Below are 22,490 nucleotides of genomic sequence, written 5' to 3' on the forward strand. Positions count from 1 at the left end.
GTGTTGACGTCACGTCCCCCGGCGCATGCGTAGTGCGTAGCGCGGGTACATTCAAACAAGAGAAGCGCCGGTAGAAAAGACTCGTCCGCATTTGACAGGTTCGTCGCTTCAGAACGGGCAGCGGCGGCGAAGAAGACTCGTGTGGCCGGCGGGAGAGGTAAATAGAGGCCTGTTCCTTGGGAATTAAAGGCTCGAAAGAGAGGAAGGGAACTGCGGCCTAGTCAGGCCTTCGCTTTGTTTGAAAGAAGGAAGCGAAGAGGTTTCTGATTGGTCAACAAGGGGAAGGCTCAGCCAATAGGGAGTGTTGAAATATGGAACTCTTCCAGGGCGCGTGTTGATTGGACAAGGCGCGAGCGATGATAGCCAAAAGGGTTGCTGTAAGTTTTTCGGGCTGTATGGCAGTGTTCCAGAAGCATTCTCTCCTGATGTTTCGCCTCCATCTGTGGCAGGCATCTTCTTATTTATATCCCGCTTTTCTCCCTCACGGGATAAAAAGTGGCTTACAACATATTAAAATCATCTAAACAACAATCTAAATATATTGATGACCAAATATATTGATGCATCGTTGGAGCAAGGGGTTTTTCCGTCTCAATTGAAACAAGCGGTGGTGCGTCCACTCCTCAAAAAGGTTTCCCTTGACTCCACGGTGCTGAACAATTTCAGACCGATCTCCAACCTTCCTTTTTTGGGCAAGTGCTGGAGCAGGTGGTTGCCTCCCAGCTCCAGGGCTTTCTAGATGACACCAACTACCTAGATCACAGTCTGGTTTCAGGCCTGGTCACGGTACCGAGACAGCCTTGGTCGCCTTGGATGGTGGATGACCTCCGTAGAGAGCTGGACAGGGGGAGTGTGACTCTGTTGGTTCTCTTGGACATCTCAGCGGCTTTCGATACCATCAATCATGGTATCCTTCTGGGCCAACTCTCTGGGATGGGTGTTGGGGGCACGGTTTTGTCGTGGCTCCGATCCTTCCTGGAGGGTCGATCCCAGATGGTGAAGCTGGGAGATGCCTGCTTGGACCCCTGGCCATTGACCTGTGGGGTCCCGCAAGGCTCTATTTTGTCTCCCATGCTCTTCAACATCTACATGAAACTGCTGGGAGAGATCATCCGGAGTTTTGGAGTTAGGTGCCACCTCTATGCAGATTACACTATTACTCTATTACTCATTTCCACCCAACTCCAAGGAGAGTTGAAACACAGTTGGTCATGCAGGTTCTCTGTGCAAAATTTGACCCAGTTATATCAGTGAGGTTCAGAATGACCTTTGATTGTAAGTGAACTATAAATTCCAGGAATTACAACTCCCAAATGTTAAGCCTATTTTCCCCAAACTCCACCAGTGTTCACATTTGAACATATTGAATATTCGTTGCCAAGTTTGGTCCAGATCCATCATTGTTTGAGTACTCTCTGGAGGTAGGTGAACTGCAACTCCAAAACTCAAGGTCAATGCCTAACAAACCCTTCCAGTATTTTCTGTTGGTCATGGGAGTTCTGTGTGCCAAGATTGGTTCAATTCAATCATTGGTAGAGTTCAGAATGCCCTTTGATTGTAGGTGAACTACAAATCCCAGCAACTACAACTCCCAAATGACAAGATCTATCTCAACCCCACCAGTATTCAAATTTGGGCGTATTGGTTATTTGTGCCAAATGTGGTCCAGTGAATAAAAATACATCCTGCATATCAAATATTTACATTACAATTCATAACAGTAGCAAAATTACAGTTATGAAATAGCAATGAAAATAATGTTATGTTGGGGGTCACTGCAACATGAGGAACTGTATTCGAGGGTCGCGGCATTAGGAAGGTTGAGAAGGACTGGTTTAGGGCTTTAAAGGTCAAAAACAGCATTCTCCTGGCTTTGCTGGTTCTGTTGCCTCCCCCAAAGTGCGATGTAGGCAGAGGGAAGTAGTTTAAAAAAGAATCAAGGATTTCTCCAAGACTCCTTTTCATCCCTCTGGAATATAGATTTGATAAATGGCATTCTTCCTGTCTCCCAGTAGCAATGAGTTCCTCAACCCCACAATCGGCCGGGCGGAAAGGAAGCACCTCTTCCGACAGCGTGTTTGTGTCTCCTGGCACCAGGCGGCAGCCACTGAGTTCCTCTGGGACCCCTGTCTTGGAGAACTGCCCCGACAATGACGACGAACGAGAAAGGAAGCAGAGGCGGCGCTCCAGAATTGTTGACCTGCAGTTTAGCACTGACTCGCCTCTGGCCATACAATCTCCCTCCAACAAGTAAGAGCAGATTTTGGAAAAAAACGAATATGTTCATATGTGTGCAGTTGTTTCTTACGGTAGAATGCTGGAGAGTCAGCTCTCCATATTCTCTAAGTTTAAAAAAGCGAGATCCCTCTAAAAGAGGGAAAAAATGAATAAAGAAAACCTGAGAACACCTCTTTAGAAATCTTAGCCATACAATGCAACTCTGCAGTCTATTTTGGAAAGTTTACCATAGAATCCTGCTGCAGGACCTGCAGGCCTAGAGAAGTGATCTCCCTCGTGATCTCTTAAGTCCTCTATGGCAGAGGTTTACCATACAGATGTCCTGGAGGACCTGGAGATACCGAAAAAGAACGTATTAATCAAGTCCGCAAACAATCAAACTCGCAAAAGAAACCTGCCAGTGTGGAATGCTGGCTACTGTATATACTCGAGTGTAAGCTGAGTTTTTCAGCTCTTTTTTAAGGCTGAAAAAGCCCCCCTTGGCTTATACTCGACTCAAAGTTATTTATTATTTTACTCTGTTATTATTATTATTATTATTACATTTATTTTACTCTATTTATTATTATTGTTACATTTATTATTTTACTCTATTATTAGTAATATTACATTTATTTACTCTACTAATTTTTATTATCTCTATTATTTTACCCTATTGTTATTATTACATTTATTATTTTACTCTCTTTATTATTGTTAATACATTTATTATTGTTCTCTATTGTTATTATTACATTTATTGTTTTACTCTATTATAATTTTTATTACGTTTATTATTTTGCTCTCTAATTGTTATTATTACATTCATTATTTTACTCTATTATTATCATTACATTTATTATTTTACTCTCTATTATTATTGGAAGGATACATAAGCACATTTACATTGAAGAAGGTTAGGTAATGGTTTAATCAGAGTTGGACAGTCTTGTCTTAAATTACAGTTTTATGTAAATATACAAAAACATTCAACCTACGGATGCCGCAATTAATGTAATTTTATTGGTATGTATTTTTATTTTGAAGTTTACTAATAGCTGCTGCATTTCCCACCCTCGGCTTATACTCAAGTCAATATGTTTTCCCTCTTTTTTGTGGTACAATTAGGTGTCTTGGCTTATATTTGGGTTGGCTTATACACGAGTATATATGGTATAAAACATAACTTGTAAACATATTTTCAACGTATTTTTTAAACACACTTGCCACTCCATCACACAAAGTTATTTTTTGCTTTCTGATTTGCATTGCTGTGTGTCTTCAATTTTTCTGTTTTCTTCTCCAGGCATGCGGAAACGTCATTGCCAGCGATCCCACAACTGTCAAACACCCAAATTGCGGAACATTATTCCACATGCATTAAACTGTCATCGGAAAATGTAAGTCTGCCTTCAGTTCATTAAGGTCGGAGTCTGTTTCTTAGTGGTGCTGAATCTTAACATTATTTTAAAGTGCAGAATACACTTTTGACTCCAAACTGAAGAGCATTGCTGCCCATAAGAGCAAAATTACTGTTCTCTCTTCCAGAAAATCACCACGAAGAATGCGTTTGGCTTGTTCCTCATTGACTACATGACAGAAATACTGAAGCAAAAGGATTCGGAACTTACCAACTTTAAGGTTAGCAGCCTTTCCGATCAAGCTTTCTGAGACAAGGAGAACATGCTAGGCAAATTTGAAAGGGTTTTGCTTCTATTTTTGGGCATTCCTATGGAATTTTTTTGGTACTTAATTACTCCTTTCTTTATCTGGTAAAATTCCAGCTACAAACTTACAAAATGTATTGACTCGAGTACAAGACAAGGATTGGAAATCCAGCAGCTATGGGTAAATTTCAAAATAAAAATAGATACCAATCAAATTACATTAATTGAGGCATCTGTCGGTTAAATGTTTTTGAATATTTACATAAAACTATAATTTAAGATAAGACTGTCCAACTCTTGTTAAACCATTATTCTAACCTTTCTTCAATGTCAATATGCTTACTTATCCTTCCAATAATAATAAAGTAATAAATGTAATAATAATAGAGTACAATAATGAAAATTTAATAATAGTAGTAACAGAGTAAAATAATAAATGCAATAGTGACTACAGTAGAGTAAAATAATAAATGTAATAATAAAAAAGTAAAATAATAAATTTAATAATAGAGTAAAATAATAAATCCAATAATAACAATAATAGAGTAAAATAATAAATCTAATAACAGTAATAAATAGAGAAAAAGGCCTCAGTGAGAAGGCATCAGTCTGAGAGAGTCCTCAGTGTGAGAAGGCCTCAGTGGGAGAAAGGCCTCAGGGTTGGTAGGCCTCAATATGAGAAGGCCTGATGTGAGAAGCTTCAGTGAGGGAAGCCCCAGGTTGAAGGCCGTCGTGTGTGAAGCTCCAGTATGATGGCTGATATGTGTAAAAAGCTAGTGTGAAGCTCCAGTGTAACTTTGGTGTGAGAGGAGGCTCTGTGAGAGCAAAGCTGTTTATCTACATGAAAAAGAAGCCCAGCATGGAAGCAAAGAAGGAAGCGTCAAGAGCTTTATCTTGTTATGGAAATCATGTTCTTGTAAATAGTGAAACCATATTATTTTGCTATAAAGACAAGCCTATGGAAGAGATAACATTGGTCTCAGTGTATTCTTTTTCTCACTTTGGACTACTGGTGCTGGGTCACACTGCTGCTGCTAAGTCAGTCTGCTGTACATTTATGAGGAGGGTCTTTTATTAATAAGTCCACTCGCCCGACAACCTTCAGGTCAGCAGTTCAGCAGCACAAGGGTTTAACCCATTACACCACCACAGCTTGGTGCTGCTTTGGAGTATAGTCGTCTCCTTCACTGGAGGTTTTTAAGCAGAGGCTGGATGGCCATCTGCTGTGAGGGCTTGGGTAGTATCTGCCTGCACCACAGGGGATTGGGCTGTATGGCCCTTGTGGTCTCTTCCAGCTTTATGATTCTATGAATATAGCAAATTAAAAGAGATGATAAGTCTCTAGATATCTCTAGGTCCCTCAACTCTGTTATGCCAGGCCAAGATGTCAGGCAATTTAATGGCATTTGGTTGTATCTGCCATTTCACATAATCACAGTCCAACCAGGAACATATCCTCTGCATATACAAGTTCTTAGTGGACCTTCTTTTCAAACTGGTACCAAAAGCCCACAGGAGTTTGAGACCAGAGAGAGACAAAACCAAGAAATACATCATATAATCATATGAGTTGGAGCATGTAAGAAATCAGTTACTAGTGTGTGTGTGTGTGTGTGTGTGTCAACTGTAAAATAATAAGCCGATTGGTTGGGCTCTGCTGGGGAGCTGGCTGAGCCTGGAACTTTTGGATACTGTTACATCTATCAGCCTTGAGCCATGCACATGCTTGCAGAGAAGCAGTCAGAGAGATAGTTTGGAGTGTGCTCTTGCTTCATGACCTGCTGAAAGAGGAGTTTATCCACATGGACAAAGAAAGACCATTTTAAATATCTCATAAAATGACATTATGTGAGTTAATGTGTTTCATCACATGATTGTACATATGTTCAGAGCTACGAAAAGTAAACTACTTGTTCTTTATTGTTCAGCTGTGTGGCATATTTTCTTTCTCTTGCAAGGCAATGTATGGGCTGATCAAACATGAATTACGCATGATTTTCATTTCAACACAGGTTAAGGGCCTAGTCTCATGCCCAGTGCCACATCTGCTTGTGCCAGTGCCACTGTCAGTTATTTTACAAGGGCTGTAGTTAATATTTTTTGAAGTTATGAGTTGGAAGAGACCACAAGGATCATCCAGTCCAACCCTCTGCCATGCAGGAGGACACTATCCAAGCCCTCCTGATAGATGGCCATCCAGCCTCTGCGGAAAAAACACTCCACCGTAATCCAAGGGGGCAGCATATTCCACTGCTTATTTTCATTGATGATAGCCCACCTGGAGTTGAAAGCATCCTTATAGCCCTTCACCAAGCTGAGCCCCCTCCCCCCTGTGACGCCCTCTTTTCCCTTCCGTCTCGCAGGTGGCGGCTGGGACCCTCGATGCCAGTGCGAAGATCTATGCAGTGAGAGTTGATGCTGTCCATGCTGACGTTTACAAAGTTCTGGGAGGGCTGGGCAAAGAATCTGCACCAGCAGGGCCTGCGAATGGCCAGGATACAGGTTTGTTGTGTGGGATTTGGAATGGAATGCATTGGGATTGCGGAAATGGGTAGAAGGGATGTGTTTAGAGCAATCCTCTAGTGCAGGTATGGGCAAACTTGGGCCCTCCAGGTGTTTTGGACTTCAACTCTCACAATTCCTTTAGCCCATCTTAAGATTGCAACTTTTCCTACAGGTGGGGATCCTGAAAGTTCAAGGAAAAATACCCGCAAAAGGAAGCACCTCTACAAAACCATTGAGCAGAATCTGAATAATATCAATGCGTCTGAGACAGATCGTAGAGTTGAGGTATGAAAAGCTGCTCTGACGATTAGTCTCCATCCTCCTGTTTCTTTTAGCATTTCCTCAAATCACACATTAGGTTTCAGTAACCTTTATTTGATACCATATTTTGGTGCGTTGTCTAGGGCAGTGTTTCTCAACCTGGGGGTAGGGACCCTGGGAAGTGGGGGGTCGCCAAAGACCATCACATTTCTGATGGTCTTAGGAACTCCTGTTGGACATTGCAACCTCCCAAGCCTTTTATTATTTATTTGTTAATGTATATATTTGCTAACCTGTATTCTATGTGTATGTTGATTTACCAGTTTGACTTATCTCTTTGGTGTGGGAGGAGATATAGACATGTGATTATACAAAGCATCAATTTTTGCAAGTTTTGGGGCTCTCTGCAGATAGAGCAAACTGGAAAGAAAAGGAGCTAAGCAAAGCAAAAATGTACTGTAGCAAGCAGCCAACCAAAGAAAAGAGCTAACTGTAGCAAAGAACGAACTGTGCAGCCTAGGAAATAACTGTGCAAAGTAAAGCTAACGGTTTTCCGGTTTGTTTTTTTTTTTGTACCTTGCAAAACAAGTACTTTGGCAGAGAAGGCTGAAGATCTCTCAGCTTTCTCTTCATTTTTGGAAACAGACAGGTGGCGAATCCTCCCACCCAAAGCCCTCCTCCGCTGTGATTGGCCAAGAGAAGGACTGTATCTGAGACTCCAAGCAGGGAGGGGGGAGCAGGCATGCTCTGCACATGGCAGCATGGTGGCCATGTGCGGGTGAGGAAGAGCATACAAGGATGGAGGGAGGCTCATGCCATCGAGTCCCTTCAAAGCATGGGGAGGATCTGTGTGAGTAGTTTAGCTCAATTCTATCGTTGTAGGAGTTCAGGTAGGTGAACTATTGAAGGAGGCTTCAAGGGTCTCTGAGTGAAATTAAGTAAGGGGCTTTGAATGAAATTAACAGCAAAAGAGAGACATACCCTTTCTCTGTAGAAAAAGAGCAGCACGGAAGAATATGTTTTTAAGAAACAAGATGTGACATGTAGAGGTACTTTTCTTACACAGGATGTGTTGTGGTTAACTTTAAAGGTTGTTTTTGAAGCGTAGAGGCCGCATGTACAAGAAGGTACTTTCCATCAAAAGGTCAAGAGAGGGGGCTGGAAAGAGAGTACTTTCCATGACAAAAAATGTTCTTGTTTACTTGAGGTTATGTATTTGGTGGTCAAAAGCCAAGGGGGCACGGCAGTCACTTGAAAGGTAGCATCTGTGTTATGTTGCCTGGCTGTCCATCTTCTTCATGAAGAAACTAAAATAAAACCTTGTTTTTTTTATCTTTCATTGGGACTGTCTCTTTCCTTTCATGCTCCCGTGACATGGACCTAAGAAGACCCAATTAGGGTCTCTAACACTATAAATCCCAGCAACTGAAACTGGATTCAGGGGTCGCACCATTAGAAAGGTTGAAAAACACTGGTCTAGGGAGTTCAGTTTGTTTCACTTTAGTGTCTAGACTTGGTTTTCCATGACTTTTCTCCTCCCTAATTTGCATCCAGATCGACCCCATGTTCCAGCAAACAGTGGCCTCCTTCGATGAGTGCAGCACAGCCGGGGTTTTCCTCACCACACTCCGCACCCACAGCGACCTCAGCGAAGCTCTGTTCGATTCCATGGTGACGCCCCTGGCTTCTTCTGTGGCTTCAGAGGCACCAAATTCATCAGCTGTGAAAATGGCAGGCTTGAAAGGTAGGGACGAAAAGCCATTTGATCTGTTTCAGTTGTGTTTGACCTGACAGCACCAGGAAGAGACAACACAAGGACTGTGAAACTCCCTGCAAAGAGAACTTTACTACTCCAAAACGCAAGGTCAATGCCCACCAAACTCTTCCAGTATTTTCAGTTCATCATAGGAGTTCTGTGTGCTAAGATTGGTTCAATTCCATCGTTGGTGAAGTTCAGAATGCTCTTTAATTGTAGGTGAACTATAAATCCCAGCAACCTCAACTCCCAAATCACAAAATCAATCCCCTCCCCCAACCCCACTAGTATTCTAATTTGGGCATATCGGGCATATTTGGTCACGCGAATGAAAATACATCCTGCATATTAGATATTTACATTATGATTCACAACAGTAGCAGAATTACAGTTATGAAGTAGCAACAAAAATAATTTTATGGTTGGGGGTCACCACAACACTAGGAACTGTTTTAAGCGGTTGCAGCATTAGGAAGGTTGAGAAACACTGCCATAAAGTCATGCTGGCAAATGCCTGGAGATGTTTTAATGCAGGATAGGATACCAGGTTGCCACATTGCAGTATAGACCAGGCCCAGATATTATTGTCTGAGAGCAGAGATAGGAATAAATTATTGTATACTGATTCACATTAGCTTTGTTTTTATGGGACAACTTAGTTCTTGGGTGTCAACTTTGTTTGTCATCAGACTTTCAGATGTATCACATTTTAACCTTATTGGCAGCCACCTTGGATCCCATGGCAGGATAAAGGTGGGATATACATTTTGTGCGAAGGTCAGAACTGCTGCGTAGGCATGCACGATCCATTTTAAAAAATGTTTCTAAACTGTGTTCAAAAGTACAGGGCGCTTGTGCTTCAATTGCAAAGTTCTTTCTGAATTTTTGAGGTAATAGTTTCTGAACTCTAATGAAACTTACGAATCTTCGTAAGTACTTCGGTAATGGCAGTAGCACATGCGCAATAGGGAAAACATCACTGGCAGTGGGGAAACTTCAGGGGTGCCTCTCTCTCTTCATTTTTTGAGCTATCCTGTTGAAACTTGCTACAGTGGCAGAACACATTTACCACTGTTAGCTTAAATAAACCACGTTTGATCAGCCCACACACTGCCTTGCCAGAGAAAGAAAATATGCCACGCAGGTGAACAGTAAAGAACAAGTAGTTTACTCATTGTTGTTCAGAACAACATATGTATGTATGTATTTATTTATTTATTTAAAAGTTTTGTATATTGACCTTCTCACCTCTTTTGAGGGACTCAGACCGGTTTCCAACCATAAAATCACATTTACAGTCAGTAAAACAACATAATTCATATTACAATAACACATTGAAACAGCAAATATATTCAATAACTACAATGGTCAGTCGTCATACTAAAATCGATTATACATCATCTTCCATCCATATCTCAGGGTGTTGGCTCACTCATCGAATGCCTGTCTCCATAACCATGTCTTCACCTGTTTCCTGAATGTCAGGATAGAAGGGGCAGTTCTGATCTCCAGTGGGAGAGAGTTCCAGAGTCGAGGGGCCACCACAGAGAAGGCCCTGTCCCTCGTCCCCACCAGACGCGCTTGCGAGGCCGGTGGGACCGAGAGCAGGGCCTCTCCTGACGATCTTAATAATCTTGATGGTTCATAGGGGAGAATACGTTCAGAGAGGTAAACAGGGCCGGAGTTGTTTAGGGCTTTATAGGTTAACACCAGCACTTTGAATTGTGCTCGGAAGCTAATTGGCAGCCAGTGGAGCTGGTGTAACAGCGGAGTGTTGTGCTCCCTGTACCCAGCACCTGTTAGTAATCTGGCTGCCGAGCGTTGGACTAGCTGTAGCTTCCGGGCAGTCTTCAGAGGCAACCCCACGTAGAGAGCGTTGCAGTAATCTAAATGGGATGTATAATGTGATCAGTTGCATCAACTCACATAATCTCCTTTTATGAGTGATTCAAAATGATCTTTCTTTGTCCATGTGGATAAACCCCTTCAGCAGCTCATGAAGCAAGAGAACATTCCAAACTCTGTCTCTCTCTGCTTCTCACTCTTCTTCTCTTTTTGTACCTGCATAGCTCAAGCCTGAACAAAAATGTAACAAGAACCAAAGGTCCCAGGCTCAGCCTGCTCCCCAAACATTGCCCTACCAATCAGCTTCATACATCTTATTTTACAGTTGACACACATACACACACTCACTGATTCCTTGCATGCTCCAACATTTTCTATTGGGTATTTATTTATTTATCGTGTCAGGGGCAGACCAAACAGTTGCATTTCATTTTTTAACAAACAAACAAACAAACAAAACACAAAATTTGCAAGCTTCCTAGTTGATTAAATGTCCTTTGACCAGTATCTGGCCACTTGGAGTGCCTCTGGTATTGCTGCAAGAAGGTCTATTGGATAATATGGTAGGATAAATGCTCGAAATAGTTTCTCATGCCACAAACATACTTTGTTATCCTTTCCAGCTATTCTTCTACAGTGTGCTGAAAAGCGCCCCCTTTGCCCTTCGCTGGCCGGCTTTCGGTTTTCTGAGTGGGACAGTGCCTCCCATAACGAGGTAAGTCAACTTGCCTGTCCCTTTGGATTGGGGTGTGTGTGCTCAACCCTGTCCCACAGTGTGGCTGGATAAAAATAAATCAAATAGTTTTGAACAGACACATCTAGCCTTATATATTTGGTCAGCATGCCATCTATAAACACAAACTATGTCCCAGATAGATTTGGTGCTACTTGAATTTGTATCCTTGTTTGCCATCTTGTTTCTTATCAGGTTTTGTTGATTTTTTTATTTATTTATTGTATCAGGAGTGAACCAAGGCTACAGTTGTAATGTATTTTTTTTAAAAAAAGAACACAAAGTTTAGAAACTTGGCATTATATTAAATGTCTTTTACCAGTAGCTGGCCACTTGGAGTGCCTCTGGTGTTGCTATAAGAAGGTCCAACATTGTGCATGTGGCAGGGCTCAGACTGCATTGTAATAGGTGATCTGTGGTTTGATCTTCTCCACACTCGCATGTTGTGGATTCCATTTTTGGCCCCATTTCTTAAGGTTGGCTCTGCATCTCATGGTGCCAGAGCGCAGTCTGTTCAGCGCCTTCCAAGTCACTCAGTCTTCTGTGTGCCCAGGAGGGAGTCTCTCATTTGGTATCAGCCTCTAATTGAGGTTTTGGGTTTGAGCCTGCCACCTTTGGGCTCTGCATTGCTGAGGTGTTCCTGCGAGTATCTCTGTAGATCTTAGAAAACTATTTCTTGATTTAAGATGTTGTCGTGCTGGCTGATATCTGAACAGGGGATGGGCCAGAGATGTCACTACGTTGGTCCTTTAATTACTGGCTGCTACTTCCTGATGGATGTCAGGCGGTGGAATGCCAGCTAAACAGTATAATTTCTGCTGTGGTGTAGGGCGCTGACAGCCTGTGATAATGCAGCAAGTCTCATTAAGAGCCACATCCACTGTTTTAACGTGGTGAGATGTGTTTCACACTGGGCATATGTATTCAGGAGCAGAGTAGCCAAGCTCAAGAGCAAATGTCTTCACTGTGTCTGGTTGTGATCCCCAGGTTGTGCCAGTCAGCTTTCGTATGATATTGTTTCTAGCACCCACTTTTTGCTTGATATTTAAGCAGTACTTCTTGTAGTCAGAGAGCGGTCCAGAGTAATTACCAGTTATTTGGGTGTGCTGTAATTCTCCAGTGGGATTCCTTCCCAGGTCATCCTCAGAGCTCGAGATGCTTGTCTGTTCTTAAGATGAAAAGCACATGTCTGTCTCTTAGATGGGGATGATGGAGAGGGCCTTATGTATGGTGGCCCCCTGACTCTGGAACTCACTCCCTAAGGACATTAGACAAGCCCCCACATTGGCAGTCTTTAGGAGGAGCCTGAAAACACGGCTGTTCCAGTGTGCCTTCCCTGAATAAAGGAAACAATTCCCTGCAAATATCCTGAGAAGCACTTTAATTATCCATTGGGTTGTTCTTTACATTTCGTTTAAAACCCTCCTACTAGATACACTCTCTATTTTTTTTCTCTTGTGTGTATTTTCTTTTTTTTCTTAAATATTTTTTAAATTAATTATTTGACACAATCTCATATATAATCAGAAAATATACGTTCAGAAATAATGAAACATGTCTAGATCTGTATGTAGTTGGCAACTTGTACAAAGTAAGTATAACATATTATACCATTCACTCAAGTTTAAGTCACTTTTAAAGGAAAATCCATGCATGGATACACCCTCTGTTCATGTCCAGCATTTATTTTATTTTAAAGTTTTAACTATTACATCTGGCCCGGCCATAGGTTTTTAAATCCTTGTGTGTTACTGTCTATCTGTGAGTTATATTAATTGCATTGTTTATTTTGATTATTCCCTGTTGTTTTTATTGATGTGTTGTTGTTGTTGGGCTTGGCCTCATGTAAGGCGCTCCAAGTCCCTTGGGGAGATGGTGGCAGGGTATAAATAAAGTATTATTATTATTATTACAAATCAGCTGATTTTCCCTGTAATAGGCAGGAAGAGCACCTAAAGTTTCAGAGAGCTTGTGTTCAACCATCTCAAAGCTCCCTGTTTGGGCGATGATGGCTCGATCGTCAGCATAGATGAAACTCTTTGTCCCTTCTGGCAGGTTTTGTTGATAATGTAAGTCCATTGAACACTTTATCAGAGATTCAATTAAAACTACACCATTATATGTAAACGGTGTACATAACATCTGTTGCTCCCAGTTTTGAAATCCGGTCTAAAGTCATCTTGGTTTGGACAAGGAAGGTGGCCTTTACAGGGCTCCCCCATTCCATGACAGGTATTCTCATTTATCCTTTTTTTCTCTCTTCAGTCAGTCTCGGCTCTCATGGATAAGTTTAAGAAGAGCAACCAGGTGTTTGACATCAACGCAGAGGTCGACAGTGACTCTGGGGATCCTCTGATGGAAGACGATTTTGATGCGGACAACATGGATAGGACTGTTGCAAATGATCTTGGGGAATTTTCCAACAAGATAGAGGCCTGCAGAATAGCACCAGGAAGCTCAAAGTACGCTTGGGTTGGGAAGGTTTGACCATGCGCAGTCTTAAGAGGAGATTGAGCTCAGCCATTTGTTTCACAACACAGTGACAGGTGGACTCTGGGTTGACAGACCAGGACTACAAATTTTACCTAGCATTCTCACAACAAAAAGCTATGGCAGTTATACAAAGTCTCAAGATAAGGAGCAAGCACTGTTTTCAAACAATGTTCTAGCTCAGTGTTTCTCAATCTGCGGGTTGGGACTCCTGGGGGTCAGATATTTACATTATGATTCATAGTAGTAGCTAAATTACAGTGATGAAGTAGTAACAAAAATAATTTTATGATTGAGGGTCACTACAACATGAGGAATTGTATTAAGGGGTCACTGTGCCACCGGGGGCTCCAGGTAGATATATATGAATATAGATATTTAGGGCTTGCAAATATTATAAGGGGGGAAAACACACAATCATATATAGACATGGTCTAGGTAGATATAGAGCTGCAGTGGGTTAAACCGCTGAGCTGCTGAACTTGATGATCGAAAGGTTGCAGGTTCAAATCTTAGGAACAGGATGAGCTCCCACTGTTAGCCCCAGCTTCTCCCAACTTAGCAGTTTGAAAACATGCAAATGTGAGTAGATCAATAGGTAACAACGCTCCATGCCGGCCACATGACCTAGGAGACGTCTACGGACAATGTCAGGGGAAAACCTTTCCCCTAGATAGATATGAAATATAAGATATATAGGGCTTGCAAATATTGCAGGGGAAATACGCACTCACACACGTATATATAGATAGAGAGGTCTCTAGACAGATATAAACATAGATATATAGGGCTTGCAAATATTGCAGGAGGGAAATGCACATACTTGTATATAGAGAGAGGATTTGCAAACGTTTCAGGAGGGAATGCATATTTGAAATTAGTATATATAATTATAGATCTATATCGAGCTCTGCATTGTTTATATAGGCATTGAATGTTGGCCTGTTACTATTTTGGAAGCTGCCCTGAGTCCCCTCGGAGAGATAGGGCGGGATATAAACAATGTTTTATTGTTTTTATTATTATTATTATTATTATTATTATTATTATTATTAAGTTGTTGATAATGTACTTTTGTGGAGCCTCCTTTTCCACTTATAGAACTACGGTTTTTCTTTGTAATATGGTAAATATTCAAAAATATTTAACCTACAAATGCCTCAATTAATATCGTTTTATTGGTATCTATTTTTATTTTGAAATTTACCAGTAGCGGCTGCATTTCCTGCCTTCGGCTTATACTCGAGTCAATATGTTTTCCCAGTTTTTTGTGGCAAAATTAGGTGCCTCGGCTTATATTTGGGTTGGCTTATACTCGAGTATATACGGCAATCCAGATTATCAAAGCAGATAATCCATACTATATGCTTTGAAGTGGATGATATGAGTCTACACTGCCATATAATCCAGTTCAAAGCAGGTAATCTGGATTTTATATGTCAGTGCCATCTACACTGAGATATACTGCAGTTTCAGGATGTGGTTTAACTGCATTGATCTGCATTATAGACTCATACTATCCAGTTCAATGCCGTTAAAACTGCATTCTAAAACTGCATTATGCAGCAGTGTAGATGGGGCCTGAGAAAATATTTATGGCTTATGGTCAGTTTTTAGCTCTTCATTTCTTTATATGCAGCTCTTTTGGAAGTTCCATCTCTTATCAGAATTCATTGATTATGCTGAAGGAATATCTATGAATCAAATATATGACCTTGTTCACACATGCAGTTAGTTCTAGGAGGGATGATCAAGCCTCCAATTGCTAGAGCCAGTGTTGGTTTTTCTTCCAGGAAAGACGTGGTTCTTCTGGGGGAAGGAGATGTGAGCTCCATGTGCCTCCAGCTGTCGATGAACCCCAGTGAATACTCATACTTCAGCCCTCGGACCATGTCCATGTGGAGAGGCCCGGAGCACTGGCGCTTCAAGCTTCGCCAGCAAGGTATGTACCTTTTGGGAAAGAGATGGTACCAAAGCATAGGTAACATTTCTAGTTGTTTGCAAAGTGAAACTTCTTGTGACAAATATAGGCACAGACTTTATCCTGCTCCTAGAATCAGTTTTGGTAGATCAAAGTTGGAGCTACATGTAGTGTTGTTCATAATAATAGTCACAACAACAATATCTAAGGCAGTGTTTCTCCACCTGGGGGAGTCACAAGGAGGTTTTAGAGGGGTCGCCACAGACCATTGGAAAACATGGTCTGAAGATCTCTTCGCCCGTCCTTCTCTCCCTTTTTGGAAACAGACGGTGAATCCTCCCACCAAAAGCCTCCTCTGCTGTGATTGGCCGGCCTCTCAGTCGTTCTCTCAGCTAAGGAGAGGGTTGTTTCTGAGACTCATGGCAGTGTGTGCATGTGCAGGCGAGGGAGAGCGTGCAAGGCTGGAGGGAGGCTTGCACCAGTGAGCCCCTTCAAGGTATGGGAATTCTGTGTAGGAAACTTGAACCAATTCTATCCTTGGTGGGATTCAGAATGTTCTTTGATTGCAGGTGAATTATAAATCCCAGCAACTACAACTCCAAACTCCACCAATGTTTACATTTGGGCATATTGCGTATTCGTGCCAAGTTTGGTCCAGATCTATCATTGTTTGAGTCTACAGTGCTCTCTGGATGTAGGTGAACTACAACTTCAAAACTCAAGGCCACCAAACCCTTCCAGTATTTTCTGTTGGTCATGGGAGTTCAGTGTTCCAAGTCTGGTTCAATTCTATCGTTATTGGAGTTCAGAAAGCTCTTTGATTGTCGGTGAACTATAAATCCCAGCAACTAGCACTGGAACTGTGGCGCAGTTGCCTGAGTGTCAGCTGCATTAAGATCACTTCTGATCACAAGGTCATGAGTTCGAAGCCAGCCCAGGTCAGAGTGAGCTTCTGACCAATTGTGTAGCTTGTTGTCTACCTTTGCAACCCAAAAGACAGTTGCCTCTGTCACGTAGGAAAATTAGGTACCACTTATGTGTGGGGAGGCTAATTTAACAAAATTTACGAGGCCATAAAACGACTCCAGAAAAAGCATGCGGGGAATGCGGAAGTACTTCGTCAATGTCGCAGATGGACGATGAAAGCGACAGCTTCCCTGGCGGCCAGAAAAAGTTAAATAGCCTCTGACTGTTTGTCTATATCTGTTGTGTGTCTTTGGCATTGAATGTTTGCCACATATGTGTACATTGTAATCCTGAGTCCCCTGCAGGCTGAGAAGGGCGGAATATAAATACTGTAAATAATATAAATATAACTACAACTCCCAAATGACAAAATCAATCCCTCCTCAACCCCATCAGATATTTACATTACGATGCATTACAGTAGCAAAATTACAGTTATGAAGTTGCACCAAAATATTTTTTTTTTTGGGTTGGGGGTCACCACAACATGAGGAACTGTATTAAGGGGTTGCAGCATCAGGAAGGTTGAGAAACGCTGATCTAAGGCATATTATTTACTTAGGTGATCCCTCGCTATCCGAGTAGGATGGCCCCCAAGTAAGCCAGTGAGGTTCTGCAGATTTAGCCTTTACTTTTGCTCAGTCGTTTTGCCCCTTCTTCGCAGGTGAAGCCAACACTGAGAAACCGACGAAAAGAAAGGCTCCAAAAAAAGCCTTTGAGATCAATTTTGAGGAGGAGGTCAACTTTGAGCCTTATTTCTGCAAAACAAGAGTAAGTATAGTGATGTATTTATAGTGGCCATTGCGGCAAGATGTGGGGGCAGTCTCCAGTACTGAAGTGGTGGATAAGGCTTCCCCAACTGTCCTCCCAGTGTATTGGACTGAGTTGTGAGATTGTGAATATTTTATTCCCACACTTCTGGAATGTGCTTAGTTGAAGAAGCAGGAATAAGAGGCGTTCATTAAAGCTTTTCATTGACCCCCTTCCTGTGGACTGAGAGCAATGAAACTTGGCCCAGTTCTGAATGCTTCTCTCCATGGGTGCCACCATCTAGGGACATACACTTCTCCCATCTTTTGAAGCAACAGTCAACACCTCGCTTGCAGAAGTCAACAGGTTGTTTCAAAAGCCACATTGTGACTTCGGAAATCAGAGTCTCATCATCTGGAAAATTCTTGCCCTTCAAAAATACTCGTAACTTCCTTGTTGGAAAGAGGTGGAAGTCCGATGGTACGAAGTCAGGTGAATCACGGGGATGCAGGAGAATTCCAAAGCCAGACGAGCATGCTTCTTCCATTTGGGCAACAGGTGAGTTGTGAACTGGTGCATTGCCTTGTAGGAGGCAAAGGACACCTTTGAGGAGCATGCCACATCTGTCTCTTGGTTTTGATGGCCTCCCGCCATTTGCGCAGCAGTGAAGCCTAGTCTGCCCCAGTGATCATGGGACCCTTTGCTAGGAAATCCATCAATCCTACCTACTCCGTACGGGTCCCAAAATATTGTGAGCATGACCTTGCCTGCCGAGAGTTGGGCATGTGCCTTCTGTGGAGGCGGTGAGTCCTGATGCTTCCATTGCATCGACTGGGCTTGAGTCTCAGGATTAGAGTAATGAGCCCAGCTTTCACGCTGTGTGATCAGTCTGTGGAAAAAGTCCTCCTCGTTTCCATGGCACATCATTGTCAAGAGAGCTTGCTTCTGGAAAAGTGTGAGCAGTTGGGGAACCCAGCAAGTGGATCCCTTATGCAGGTAAAGATGCCCTTGGGTGATTTTTTCCACTGACCCCATGCTCATCTTGACATTTTGGGCTAGGTGGCAAATGGCTATGTGGCAATTTTCCAAAACGGCGACCTTCACTTGCTGTTCATCAATAGCAGAGTGGGATCACTCTGGAATCGGAGATGTTTGCAACGTAGTCAGACCACATTGGAATGGCCGAGGCCAGTTCTTGACTACAGCATAGGATGGGGAATCCTCACCATCAACCTCTTCATCTCATCGAATGTCTCCTTTGGTGTGCAGCCTTCCAAACAAAGGAACTTGAGGACTGCTCTGTATTCCACTGGGTCCATTTTCAAACCTCAAACCACTTCAGCACCTGGCAAATCAAGACCGTTATCAGTTCTGGGTTGGTAATTGGCATGTAACCTATAGAGACATATCATGACACGTGCAGTTTAAGTGTCCTGTGATAAATAGAAGTGGGTCAGGGGAAATCTTTAATGAACGCCCCTTGTAAGTTGGTTTGTTTGTGAGCAAGGGTGGAAGCAAGTGCTTTCTTTCTCAATCTGCAACTGGTCTTTTTTTATAGGCGGCGACAACTCTGACCAAATCCACCCTTGAAAATCAAAGCAAGAAGGGCAACACTCTCCCTGCCGACTTCCATTATGACCCTGACAACCTCACCTGCCTTTTCCTCAAACCATCCCACAGGGTAAGCAATGTCCAACAGTTTGGGTGTCCACTCTGGTTTTTTCCATGAAATTACACCATGTAACAAAATTTGAAAAACGCTCTGTTTCTAGTTTGAAAGTGTTATTTCCTGTTTAATTGTATGGTCCTTACTTTGAAAGTAGTTGTTCTGTTCCAGAAACTTTGTTTCTGTGCCTGCCATAAACTATTTTTTTTAAAAAAAAGTTGTCCTCAGCCTCAGCAACATGGAGTAGATGAAAGATTAGGGGGAATCCAATCCCAAATAGGGAAACAAGTTGTCCAGGAATGCCTAGCTACTCTAAATGAATTCAAGTCCCAGGGTCAGATCAACTACATCCAAGAGTATTGAAGGAACTAGCGAAAGGAAGTTGTTTTGGAACCACTGGCAATCATCTTTGAGAGTTCTTAGAGAAGGGAAAAAGTCCCAGCAGATTAAAGAAGGGCAAAGGTGGTCCCTATCTATCTTCAAGAAGGGAGAAAAAGACGACCCAAACAATGAGCAATGTTCGGTCAGCCAGACATCGATACCAGACAAGAGTCTGGAAAAGATCGTTAAGGAAGTGGTCTGTAAACACTTAGAAAGGAATGTGGTCATCACTCATAGTCAACATGGATGGATCCCCCTGAAATCACAGGTCCGCAGTTTGGGTGTCCTCCTGGACTCATCACTTACGCTTGAGGCTCAGGTGTTGGCGGTGGCTGGGAGGGCTTTTGCACAACTGAGACTCGTGCGCCAACTGCGACCGTACCTCGTAAAGGCTTATCTGGCCGGGGTGGTCCATGCCTTGGTCACCTCTAGATTGGATTACTGTAATGCGCTCTACGTGGGGCTGCCCTTGAAAACGGCTCGGAAATTCAAACTGGTCCAACGGTCGGCGGCCAGGATGTTAACCGTTACTCCTTACAGAGAGAGGTCAACCCTCCTGTTTAAGGAGCTCCACTGGCTGCCGTTCATCTTCCGGTCCCCATTCAAGGTGCAGATGCTTACCTACAAAGCCCTAAATGGTTTGGGAACCGCCTACCTGCGTGACCCCATCTCCATATATGAACCCACACGTTCCCTTCGATAATCTGGAGAGGCCCTGCTCACGATCCCACCTGTGTCACAGGCGCGTTTGATGGGGATGAGGGACAGGGCCTTCTCTGTGGTGGCCCCCCGACTCTGGAACTCTCTCCCCAAGGACATTAGACAAGCCCCAACACTGGCTGTCTTTAGGAAGAGCCTGAAGACCTGGCTGTTCCAGTGTGCCTTTCCAGAATAGGAGACTCCTGGCATCAAGTCCCAAATGCACTTTGTTAGAGATTCAGGAATATTTGCACATTGCACCTACCTCCAAATACCCCTACATTTCACTTGTCAAATCTAGCACTTTTAAATTTTGTCTATTACACTGTCCTGGCCCTTGGTTTTAAATGCGTCACTGTGTCATTGTTTTATAGTTTAATGCTTTGCTTGATGTTTTTATTTGCTTATTATTTTTATTGTGTATGTGTATGTTATTGTTTGTTGGTGGCCTTGGCCTTTGTAAGCCGCATTGAGTCCTGCGGGAGATTTTGCGGGGTATAAATAAAGATAATAATAATAATAATAATAATAATAATAATAAAAAGCCATGCCAGAATTATCTGAGTAACAAGCTGGGTAGATGTGGGGAATGCCATGGATGGAGCTTACCTGGATTTCAGGAAGGCCTTCCTTCAACAAGGTCCCCCATGACCTTCTGGCAAGGAAACCAGTCCAATGTGGGCCATGCAAACTATGGTTAGGTGGATCTGGAATTGGTTAAGAGAACGAACCCAAAAGGTGATTTTCCCCAAGGCTTCCTCTTCATCCTGGAAAGAAGTTACGAGTGGAGTGCCATCAGCAGAGTACCATTCTGGGCCCAGTCCTGTTCAGGAACTTGAGTCATGACTTAGGTGAAAGGTTAGAAGGCATGATCATCACGTTTGCAGACGGGACCAAAAAGGGAGTAAGAGCCTATACTCCAGAAGACAGGAGCAGAATTCAAAACAATCTTCACAGATTAGAGAGAAGATTGGCCAAAAGTAACACAATAAAGTTCAAATGCAAGATACTCCACTTAGGCAGAATCAAAGGAAATGCAAAGAGACAGAATGGGGGGCGATGCCTAGCCCGGCTTGACAACAGGACGTGTGAAAAAGATCTCGGAGTCCTTGTGGGAAGGTAGGTGAACATGAACCAACAATGTTATGTGGCGGCAAAATAATAATAATAATAATAATCTTTATTTATACCCCACCACCATCTCCCCAGTGGGGACTCGGAGCGGCTTACATGGGGCCAAGCCCAGACAACATATTACAATAGAATAAAAACCAAAGCATAACATCAAAACAACATCAACAAAATTACATAGGAAAAAAAAGTATAAACACAATAATATAATAACATTTCAATAAGCACAATCATGATAACAATGTGGGAGGGCCACATGTACAGGATAAAACGATTAAAAACTCTAATGAGATAAAAAATAGGAGGAGATTATTTGCAGGGAACTCATAAAAACACACAGAGTGGGATTTTGGCCTGCATCAATAGGAGTCTGGTGCCTAGATCCAGGGAAGTCATGCTCCCCATGCTCTCTTCTGCCTTGGTCAGACTACTTTACCTGGAATCAAACTGTGTCCAATTCTGGGCACTGCAATTGAAGGGAGATGTTGACTCTAAGATGGAATGTGTCCAGAGAAGGTCGACTCAAAGGATCAAGGGTCTGAAGAACAAGCCACATGAGGAGCGGCTGAAAGAGCTGGGCATGTTTAGCCTGCAGAAGAGAAGGCTGAGAGGAGATAGGATGAGGTCCATGTATACAAATATGAGGGAAAGTCATGAGGAGGGATCAAGCTTGTTTTCTGCTGCCCTGGAGCTTAGAACACAGAACAATGTCTTCAAACTACAGGCAAATAGATTCCATCTGAACATGAAGAAGAACTTCCTGACTGTAAGAACTATTCAGCAGTGGAATTCTCTGCCCTGGAGCGTGGTGGAGGCTCCTTTTTTGGAGGCTTTTAAACAGAGGATGGGTGGCCATCTGTCAGGGCTGCTTTGAATGTGATTTTCCTGCTTCTTGGCAGAATGGAGTTGGACGGGATTGCCCAGAAGGTCTCTTCCAACTTTAGAATTCTATGATTCTACGTTGAATTGGTTGAGACTCAATGATGGGATATTCATTGAAAAACTAGATCAAAATGTGCTGCAGAATGTCCTCCCCACAAAAACAAAGTTTTTGCAGTTGAATAAACTTTCCCCATGTTTTTATGATAGAACCAATTAGGAAATGACATTGATAACCCAGGAACAAAAATTGTCACATGTTGTTGCTATTATTATTACCTACATTTTATGGGTGAATTTTAATCACAATTTTACCTGTTTATATTTGTTATGTGTATTTTAATAGTGTTTTGTGTTATCTCGCTCTTTTAACGATATTGTCCCCGCCTTAAGCCACAAAGAGAGGCTTGTTGTTGTTGTTGTTGTTGTCATTTGAAACACAACAAGATGAGTCCACAGCAGACACTCTGCTGCCTGTTGAATTGGATCACACGTCGGACACTTCCCAAGTGTCTAGGACTGTGTGATGTATCGGCAAATAATGCGTGCAGATCCCAGTAAGGTGGCCTTCTGCAGCTGGCAGATGATAATTTTGTCAGTGCCGATTGTTTTTAAATGCAGAC

At 42.6% G+C, this 22,490-nt stretch overlaps 1 protein-coding gene across 3 annotated transcripts in view; it reads left to right on the plus strand.

Moving 5' to 3' along the window:
- Nucleotides 1-22,490, plus strand: part of NCAPH (non-SMC condensin I complex subunit H) — a 32,830-nt gene continuing 10,340 nt past the window's right edge. The window contains exons 1-12 of one of the 3 annotated variants that reach the window (XM_060787462.2): nt 1-157; nt 2,013-2,250; nt 3,524-3,617; nt 3,766-3,858; nt 6,248-6,386; nt 6,562-6,674; nt 8,205-8,394; nt 10,875-10,966; nt 13,250-13,446; nt 15,268-15,416; nt 17,026-17,132; nt 18,670-18,792. In XM_060787462.2, coding sequence (XP_060643445.2) covers nt 2,018-2,250; nt 3,524-3,617; nt 3,766-3,858; nt 6,248-6,386; nt 6,562-6,674; nt 8,205-8,394; nt 10,875-10,966; nt 13,250-13,446; nt 15,268-15,416; nt 17,026-17,132; nt 18,670-18,792 — 1,530 coding nt within the window. In that variant the 5' untranslated portion in view covers nt 1-157; nt 2,013-2,017. Of the gene's footprint in view, nt 158-355; nt 378-2,012; nt 2,251-3,523; nt 3,618-3,765; nt 3,859-6,247; nt 6,387-6,561; nt 6,675-8,204; nt 8,395-10,874; nt 10,967-13,249; nt 13,447-15,267; nt 15,417-17,025; nt 17,133-18,669; nt 18,793-22,490 lie in introns of those variants that run through there. The other 2 variants (XM_067470740.1, XM_067470741.1) reach the window with 2 other exon arrangements.

Source organism: Anolis sagrei, chromosome 7 (assembly GCF_037176765.1).
Source record: "Anolis sagrei isolate rAnoSag1 chromosome 7, rAnoSag1.mat, whole genome shotgun sequence".
Lineage (NCBI taxonomy): Eukaryota > Metazoa > Chordata > Lepidosauria > Squamata > Dactyloidae > Anolis > Anolis sagrei.